The sequence below is a fragment of the Juglans regia genome, chromosome 13 (assembly GCF_001411555.2).
Source record: "Juglans regia cultivar Chandler chromosome 13, Walnut 2.0, whole genome shotgun sequence".
NCBI classification, from domain to species: Eukaryota; Viridiplantae; Streptophyta; class Magnoliopsida; order Fagales; family Juglandaceae; genus Juglans; species Juglans regia.
In genome coordinates this window covers 28,031,958-28,041,005 of record NC_049913.1, presented here as the reverse complement: position 1 = coordinate 28,041,005, position 9,048 = coordinate 28,031,958, and the positions used below count along the sequence as shown (strand labels likewise).

At 38.1% G+C, this 9,048-nt stretch overlaps 2 protein-coding genes across 3 annotated transcripts; both read right to left on the bottom strand.

Moving 5' to 3' along the window:
* Nucleotides 1-2,759: 2,759 nt before the first annotated feature.
* Nucleotides 2,760-3,362, bottom strand: LOC109003931 (proline-rich receptor-like protein kinase PERK2). Its single transcript, XM_018982282.1, has one exon. The coding sequence runs from the start codon at nt 3,360-3,362 to the stop codon at nt 2,760-2,762; it is 603 nt and encodes a 200-aa protein (XP_018837827.1).
* Nucleotides 3,363-4,655: 1,293 nt separating this feature from the next.
* On the bottom strand, nt 4,656-8,842 carry LOC109003980 (probable peroxygenase 4). Of its 2 annotated transcripts, none has more exons than XR_004798029.1 (7): nt 8,600-8,624; nt 8,356-8,463; nt 8,152-8,237; nt 7,555-7,773; nt 7,364-7,458; nt 5,638-5,763; nt 4,656-5,550 (listed from the first exon to the last, which is right to left on the bottom strand). XR_004798029.1 is itself a non-coding variant. In XM_018982328.2 (7 exons), the coding sequence occupies exons 1-7, from the start codon at nt 8,637-8,639 to the stop codon at nt 5,273-5,275; spliced, it is 612 nt and encodes a 203-aa protein (XP_018837873.1). In that variant the 5' UTR covers nt 8,640-8,842; the 3' UTR covers nt 4,794-5,272. The 2 variants fall into 2 exon arrangements, 1 of the variants encoding a protein (XP_018837873.1); XM_018982328.2 differs by lacking the exon at nt 7,555-7,773 and having other exon boundaries at nt 4,794-5,282; nt 5,404-5,550; nt 8,600-8,842.
* Between the last annotated feature and the right edge of the window lie 206 nt (nt 8,843-9,048).

Here is a 9,048-nt window from a genome sequence, read left to right as displayed (position 1 = left end):
TCGTAGCAGAAAATCCACCCTGTTGATGTTGAAAAAATCGTACAATAGGTCGGAAGGAGAGAAATAGTCATTCCCGACCCACTGCGTCGACTTGGGCCTTGACCGGTGTTGTTTGAAGCCCTTAGTAGTATTCCGGTGCGGCTATACAATAATGATGCATACGTCCATGTTGGTAAATAGAAAACAAGTGCAGAGAAAGTAGGAGTATGGAACACACATATTTACATGGTTCGACATGTTGCCTACGTCCATGGGCGTTTGGGGAGGGAGAATCCACTATAATATATTTGTTTACAGTCACTCATGGCCTCTCATTTCTCACTATACAAAAAAAAACTAGAGCTCTTCCTACTGGAGATGATGTCTTCCTCGGGAAGTTGTTGAAGAAAAAGAAGATCTGATCTAGAGAGAGTCTGTTCGTCGTCTGGTCCCTTACTTTTGTCTCACTCCCCATTGCACGTGTCTGTCTAGGGGTGTAAACCGGTCGGTCCGGACCGGAGAAACCGACCGGACCGACCGGTTCGGTCCGGACCGGACCGGACCGACCAAATGCATGGTCGGTTTCGGTCCAATAAATAAGAATGTTTCGGTCTTCGGTCCGGTCCCGGGGTGGAGATTTCTCGAACCGGACCGACCGAATAAAAAAAAAAATATATATTATATATATTATTTATATAATAATTATACAATTAACAATATAAAATTTTAAATATGTTATTAATACTTGTTAATATTCTATAAATTAACAATATTTTATATATATCTTAATCTAACCTATCACTATTAACAATATAAAATTTTAAATATGTTATTAACACTTATTAATATTCTATGAATTAACTAATATATAATATCAATTAGTTAATTATATAGTAATTATATAAATTAATAATGTAATTTTCATTTAATTTATTATCATTGACCATGTAAAATATTTTTTTATTGAGTTTGTTACCTAATCCATATTAATAAGTCACTTAATTTAATTTAGTATTTTAAATAAATTTTTTTTATTAATTGATTTATAAAAAAAAAAAATGCCGGACCGAATGGACCAGACCGGACAGATACGGTCTGGTCCGGTCCCTATGGGGTGTTCGGTCCGGTCCGGTCTGGTCTGGTGATGGATCGAAAATATTCGGTCCATCACCGGACCAACCGGCTTACACCCCTATGTCTGTCTACCATGATGTGACCAGTCCCTTTGCGTGTCTGTCAACGGAGGTGAGGCCTGACCCTTGGCTTGTCTGAGCATCCCTTGTTTTTCCTACTTCCTTCTGACCCCTTCTTCTTACACCTCTGACCCCCTCCTCTTACACCTCTGACCCATGGTCCTCTCTTGTCTCCCACTCCGCTCCTCTCTATTTTGTCCTCTAGTATGGCTTGGTGGGCTAAGCCTAGCCTTCAGCAGGCCGGGTATTTTATCCTCCACAGATGTTCGCGATTCTTAAAGGCAAATTATTCCTCTAAAAGACATTGAGAATCTTTAAGATAAAATATGCAACATAGGTCTTCAGTAAGAAAATGAATTTAAAAAATGGGTTCTCCGTTCTCCACTCCGCTTATGTTAAGCAATAAATTCCTCTTGGGGCGAATTTAGGCGGGAGTGTGTACTCAACCGCATGAGATGCGAGTGCGGAGCTCGGAGGTGTCGGGAGGTGTACTCAATTGCGTATGACACAAGCGTGGAGCTCAGATGTGACAGGAGGTATACTTGACCACGTATGATGCGTAGTTTGGCAATGCATCGTTCGTATGTTTATCGTCATTGAAAAGTGTAAGTTCGTTCGATTTTTTTTTAATTATTTTCTGTTGGAGTTGGAGTTTGTGTTAAGTAACCCACACAAAACGTTCAGAGGACCCATCGACCCCCAGGATCCACCTTAGGTGGTTGTCGAGCCCGTCGGTTCATTCTTGAAGGTAACCTGCGCTAAGCGATTGTGGATCTCAGAGGCCCATTAACTATGAAGGCTCGTTCTCAGAGACAACCTACTAGCAGTAGTTATTCACCGTTCATAGCGAGTCTAGAGACTCACCATGTGGCACAAAGGTCAGCAAGTCAAGGGACTTGTCTCTGACTGACTGTCGATGGGGCAGAGCTCAGAATGCCCTGGCCTTAGCCAATGCATTGTGGTCAATCTAGAGACCGGCTTGTAGCACGAAGGTTGGCAAGTCAAGAGACTTGTATTCCGATTGGTTGTCGGAGGGACAGAGCTTGGGAGGCTCTGGCCCTTAGCCAATGCATTGCGGCCAGTCCAGAGACTGGGCTTGTAGCATGACGGTCGGCAAGTCAAGAGACTTGTGTTCCGACTGGCTGTCATAGGGGCTAAGTTCGAGAGGCTCTGACCCTTGGCCAATGCATCGAGGCCAGTCTAGAAACTGGGCTTGTAGCACGACGGTCAGTAAGTTAAGGAACTTGAGTTTCGACTGGTTGTTGGAAAGGTAGAGCTCGGGGGGCTCTAGCCCTAGCCAATGCATCATGGTGAGTCCAGAAACTCGGCTTGTAGTGCAAGGCTCGATAAGTCAAGGTACTTATGCTCGACCGTTGGATTGTGGCGAGTCCAGTGACTTGGTTTGTAGCCCAAAGGTCGACAAGTCGAGGCATTTGTGTTCAACCGTTGTGTTGCGGTGAGTCCAGTGACTTGGCTTGTAGCACAATGGTCGACAAGTCGAGGGAGTTGTGTTCAACCATTGTGTCGCGGTGAGTTTAGGGACTCAGTTTTATTGGCGCGAGGGTCAACAAATCTAGGAATTTGTGTTCAACCTTTGTGTCGCGGCGAGTCTAGGGACTTGGCCTTGCTGGCACGTGGGTACTTCACCTGATCAGATGGATCTCGTGTAGAGGAGATCTCGAGATGGTACAACCATGTGCAGTTCAATCCTAAGTAGTTGAGATCCCGTGTAGATGAGCCTCTAGGGGAGGAGAGCCCGTGCAGTTCAGGAGAGCCCGCTGCCAGGTGGCAAGCTGAGTGCCTTCCATGGTGGGCGGTTAAGGAGAGCCCGGAGTAGAGGAGAGCCCCAAGCAGAGCAAAGCCCATCTTGGGTGGAGGGCATGGCGGAATTGGAGAGTTCGTCATAGGTGGAGGGCTCGACACAGTTGAAGAGCTCAATGTATTTGGAGAGTTCAGTGTAGTTGGAGAGCCCGTTGCAGGTGGAGATCTTGGTGCTATTGGAGAGCCCGATGCCGTTGGAGAGCCCGTCACAGATGGAGGGCTTGACTCAGTTGGCGAGCCCGTCGCAGGTGGAGGGCTTGACGCATTTGGAGAGCCTAGTGCTGTTGGAGAGCTCGTCGTGGGTGGAGGGCTCGGCACAGTTGGAGAGTTTGGTGCAGTAGGAGAGTTCAAAGCAGTTGGAGAGCCCATTGCAGGTGGAGGGCTCGATGTACTTGGAGAGCCCGTGCATATGTGGAGAGCTCGTCGTGGGTGGAGGACTCGACACAGTTGGAAAGTTTGGTGCAGTTGGAGAGCCCGTTGCAGGTGGAGGGCTCGGCACAATTGGAGAGTTCGGTGCACTATTATGATATAATTATTATAAAACAATATATTTATTGTAAATAAACTAATAATAATTTAGTATATATAAACATCATAGTATTAATACTATACATAATCAATATAGAAATAAGTTAGAAACTAATATTGAAATAAGCTTAGTATAATAAGTTAATAACACAAAATACTAATTTACTAAAGTATAATAGCATGTAATTAGGCATTAGAAAGTCTAGTATATGATTAAGTTAGAAATAAGTTAGACGTTAGTATAATAACATATATATAGACACTATAATATAAGTTTTGTATAGAAATAAATTAGACACTAGTATAGAAATAACTAATAAGTCTAGTATAATAATAATTTTTTTTATAGAAACAGACTTCATTTCATTCAATGAACTGAAGTTACAACTGTGACTTATTAATACAGGAAAATTCAGATTATAAGCCAAACTACACATATGCTCTGGGGCATTCCCGCACACATTGTGTTATTAACTTATTATGTGTATTATAATAAGTTAATAACACATAATACTATAGTATAATAAATGTAATTAGACATTAGAAATAATATGTACTACTATAATAACATAAAATGTAATTAGACACTATAGTATAAATCTAATATAAAAATAAGTTAGATAATTAGTATAGAATTAAATTAGCAGTGAATGATTTAGTTTTAGCTTTTACTTTTTGGAAAAACTAAAATTTGAAAACCAACAAAAAATTCTTTTTTAAAGATGGGTTAAACATGAAACTAAAACAAAAAGTTCAAAAAAAGTCTAAATCCGACTCTATTCCGACAAATCAGAATCGAAATTATATCTAAACCTATGCAAATCAGAGTCGGAGTCGAAGACGGAATTGAAATCTGAACATTGTCGAAGCCAGAGTCTGTCGTTGCTCACACCTTGTCATTGCATCTCATTTTCATTTAAGTGGCCTCAAACTTTCTATTTTTGGGTTTAGTATTAATCATGTGTAGTCTAGTTTATTTTAAAAACTGTGAAACCCTTAGGTGGTAGCACATAGTCGGAGGATGTAAAACTCAATTTTACACCAGCTCCTAATCAAAGGTGCTCACATTTTATTTTGCACCTTCCAACTATTATACCTTTTGCAGTGTATACTAAGCTATGAAAAGTTGTAACGTGCACTCTAAAATTTTTACTAGGCTTTATTACGCACCATCCTTTAACATTTGGTCACCTTTACAAAGGTATATACATTAATATGTGGGAAAAGAAAAAAAAGGAACGTTCAACCCACTTATTTGACTCACTAAACACATTATTAATGCGGAGATCTGCCATAAACATAAACTGAAGTATTGTGTTTTGATTTTTGAATAATTCTCATCAGTCACTATTCACTACTTCACACCCCACACCTTATAAACAAAAAGCTAGTCAATAAGATATGAATTTGTACTTGATAACTAAGAATATTACACCAACAAACTCTATTCAATGCCAAATGCTCCACAGATTTGAACTCCTGAACTTGTACTTGAAAGTCTTCTGGAAAGTCATCCTCTGCACAAATTCTCCCAACTGTTCTGATTAATCCAAATTGTCCCCCATGCATACCAATCCAGTAGATCAAATTATTCCAGATATCAACCAACATAACCAACTTGAACTCACTTTACATTCAACAACTCATCAAACACACCCACAAGTTGAACCAATGACAAACTTTTAAACTAGACTGTTGAATCGATAAGCAAGCCCCGGAAGACCAGATTAGCATACTGGGCATGCATTTAGTTACACAACACTGCATCAAATTTAAAAACATGTACTGCTTCATACAATTCATCTAAAAGGGTATACATGAAAAATAACGATTCAAAAAGATTATTTTATAATTCCATAATCTGAAATGATAGTTAAATTACGCTTTCTTTTTCGCAGACAATCTTTCCTTCTCCATCCGTTCAAACAAGCTTCCATCATAAACAGCTTTAATTGTTTCCTTTGGCAGTAAGCCATTCTTGTCCTTGCAGAGGATATATAGGACCTTCCACTCTGTATAGCTTGCAAGCCTGCAATAGAGACCCACTTTCAATACATTTTCTTGATCAACAAAACGTTCTAACTTACCCAATTACAAATTTGATAAGGAAGTATACCATCCACTATAGTCCTTGGGAGCCCTGTTAGCCTTCAGCATCCGCATCAGTTCATCTGATGTTAAAGAATTTGGGTAGGTAAGAGCGTGCTTGCTGAAAATTTCTTCAAACTTCAAAGGAACAAACCTAGAGCATTGACTTTAAAATTTAGATGACAACCCAACAATAGAACAAAATTATGCTTGAGTACATACATGGAATAAGAAACTTTGTATTAATCAATCTTGTCATAATTGAGGATTCAGGCTGATTTATCTAAATATAGACGTAACCGACTTAACCCAACCCAACCCAGCAGGTCAGTTTGAGTTGAATAATCTCAACATGGGTTTTCTTTCTCAACTTCATTAAGTGAAATGGAATGCATTACTTGAACAATAGAGTTATAGGTTTTAAACATAGACATCAGGCTTTAGTTGAAACAACTACCCTGACCTGAGGTTGCCCAAGATCAAAACTCTGGCAAACTTCAAAAGCAGAAACCCAACGGGGTCAATAACTAAACAAACCTATGTTCCACATTAACCTAGCTTAAATATTCTACATTTAACTAGTGCTGAAAGCACATTCACATCGACTGATAACTGGCTTGAGAAAATCACCCTGTATGCAGTATTCAGGTTCAGCCGGTTAGCACGTTCTGCCAAATCAGCTCAGTCTAGCATGTAAGTCAACCCAACCCGGGCAAACCCAGTACCATAAAAAACCATAAAAACTATAAGCTGTGCAAGTGCAACGGGAAGAAAGCAAATTGCACACTTTTTCTTTCCAGGTCCCAAAAAAGTTGTACTTAAATAATGGATCCAAAGCAAATGAGAGGAAAACAAATTTGCTTGGTAGTAAATTACATACACAAGAAAGGGTTATTACACAAACAGACAGCAGCTTGGATTTAAATGCCAGTCAACTTTAGGAAGAAAAAAAGCAAATGGAAACTAAGTTTTTATTTGTTTTATTTTTGTTACTGTTGGTTATGTATATACGAATGCAAGCAACCTCTGAGACACTCATTCTTCCATTTTAGTGGGTTAACTGAAAATCTAGGACCCAGAAGAAGTACTAACTTCATGTATGTTCATCACCTTTTTCTTTTTTTGATAGGTAAAGTAAAATCATCATCTTTTCTTCTTTTTCATTGATATTAAACCATAACACGAACAATTTTAAAAAACCAGTTCATGTATGTTCATCATCTTTTTCTTTTTCTGATAGGTACAATAAAATCATCATCTTTTCTTCTTTTTCATTGATATTAAGCCATAACACGATCAATTTAAAAAAATCGGATGGAAACCAAGTTGAATCAAGGTATCACCAATTATACACTAGAAGCTAGATCATCCAAGTTTCCAACATGATGATACTAAGGGCAGGTTTGGGACACAAAACAAAACACAAAATTCTCATCTCATCTCATCTCATCATTACACATTTTTCAAATCCTCATATAAAATATAATAAACAATTCAACTTTTTCAAATCCCAATACACATTTTTCAAATCCCAAAACAATAATAATATTAATACATAATATTTTAAACTTCAAAACAAAACACAAAATTCTCATCTCACACCCCCAAACCTGTCCTTAAGTTAAGGGGTCTAGACACTTTATAAGGTTAGGCTGTCAAATTCCAGGGTGAACAATAACTTTTAAAAGGGAATAATGAATATGTAGGCATAACACGGCATGTACCACCTTAAGCAAATAAAACATAGCATATACCTTCCTTCAGAGTCATATACACCAGAGTCACTCCCGTGTTTGGCTCTTTGAATGTTTTTAACCTCAATTGGAAAGAGGAGAGAAGGAAATTTCCCCTACACGAGACAGAAACAGGATTAATTAAAACCAAAAGACAAAAAACTAAAAAAAAAGGTAATCATAACGAAAAAATCAAGAATAAATTAACATACATTTGGTACAGATAGACCAACAGAAAAGCAGATCAAAGTATCACTTGGGCTATTGTCAGTAGACTATTCCATATACACTCTGAAACCCATCAATTAAGGTGGCAATTTCATAACTTTATTATGGATCATTGTTCTTTTGTTTTTCTACTGCTTCGCTGACTTTTGGGGGTACACAACTTTTTCAGCCACGGCCAAAAGGAGTCACAAGTGGTCAAATTCCTGCATTTTAACAACGTGTTAATAATTTTTTCTCCATCTTTGGAAAGTTTCTCACAGGGGTCAACAGTTTGTTGAGCAAACTTCCCTTGATTTCGCTTTCTTTTCCTTAATTATCGTCCTTTCCGTTAACTCCCGAGTAATATTCAATAACTAACCTTTAATATTTAATTGAACTTAAAACTCCACAGTCCACACGCATATGCCTCCTTTCTTTTTATAAAATATATTTGATTTTAATAAAGTGGTTCGAAGCTAATTTGCTCCAGATTGAGGAAACGAAAAAACAGAAGTCAGGTAAAAAAATAAATAGATTAATAACATAAACCGAAACACCAAATCCATAAACCAAAAATCTGTGAGAGAGAGAGAGAGAGTTACAGGACGAGTTTTCCGGCTGAGACCAAAGTTTATGAAAAAGGCAGAGACGGTTGACAGAAAGAGCCCACTCCCAATCGCACGAAAACCTGGTACATAAGGATAAAATCCCAGTTAACCCATGTTCTAGTGAATATAAAAAGGAAAATATAAAATATATTGAGGTCCTGGTAATGGTGGTGGGGAAGAGGTACTGTGTGTTTGAACCTTGAAAAGTTTCCCAAGGATAAATCACGCCGTCATGATTCCTATCAAAGAAAGCAACATGTTTCTGCAGGACGTCCTGATCCGTAGGTATAATATGCCCATCAATTTCTGTATGCACATATTCAACACAATCATGTCATACACTCATCAACAAGTTTGCGTTTGGTGTGCTAGAAAGAGAGAGAAATTACAAACATGAAAAAGAGAGAATACTGAAGAAATGAAAATGGGTTGCAGTGCAAACCTTTCTGATTACGATTCGCAGGTGTAGATGAGGAAGACATTTGAAGGTCTTAATTTGTATCAAACCGGCCACTGGGCAGCCAGAGAGGACGAGAGAGATGTGGTGGGTTTGAATGAAAACGAAAGGGGCTGAGTTTCAGAGTGTGATCAGCCAAAAAAAAAAAAAAAGGCAGAAACTACCAAATGAGAAGGAATCAGCAAAGGAACGAACAACTTTAAAGTGGATTATCGTTTAGCAGAACAATGATAATCAACACCTATTTATAAAGGGGAAAAAAACATTTATTGAAAAATTCAAAATGGGTTTGCCAGATGACAAAGTATTTATGACGAGTAAATAATTATATACATCATATTATTATTTTATTTTTATTTCATTAACTATGATGTAATATATTTATTATTATTAAATAATTATTTATTATATATTTCTTTATCATTTAATGGTAA

What these genes read in the sequence shown, in the direction of transcription:
- LOC109003980 (XM_018982328.2), bottom strand. Translation starts at nt 8,639, where the DNA reads ATGTCTTCCTCATCTACACCTGCGAATCGTAATCAGAAAG. An exon ending in GTATATGACTCTGAAGGAAG is followed by an intron (nt 5,764 to 7,363) that starts GTATATGCTATG and finishes TCAATGCTCTAG; the next exon opens with GTTTGTTCCTTTGAAGTTTG. An exon ending in CCCAAGGACTATAGTGGATG is followed by an intron (nt 5,551 to 5,637) that starts GTATACTTCCTT and finishes TCTCTATTGCAG; the next exon opens with GCTTGCAAGCTATACAGAGT.
- LOC109003931 (XM_018982282.1), bottom strand. Translation starts at nt 3,362, where the DNA reads ATGGGCTCTCCAACTGCTTTGAACTCTCCTACTGCACCAAACTCTCCA.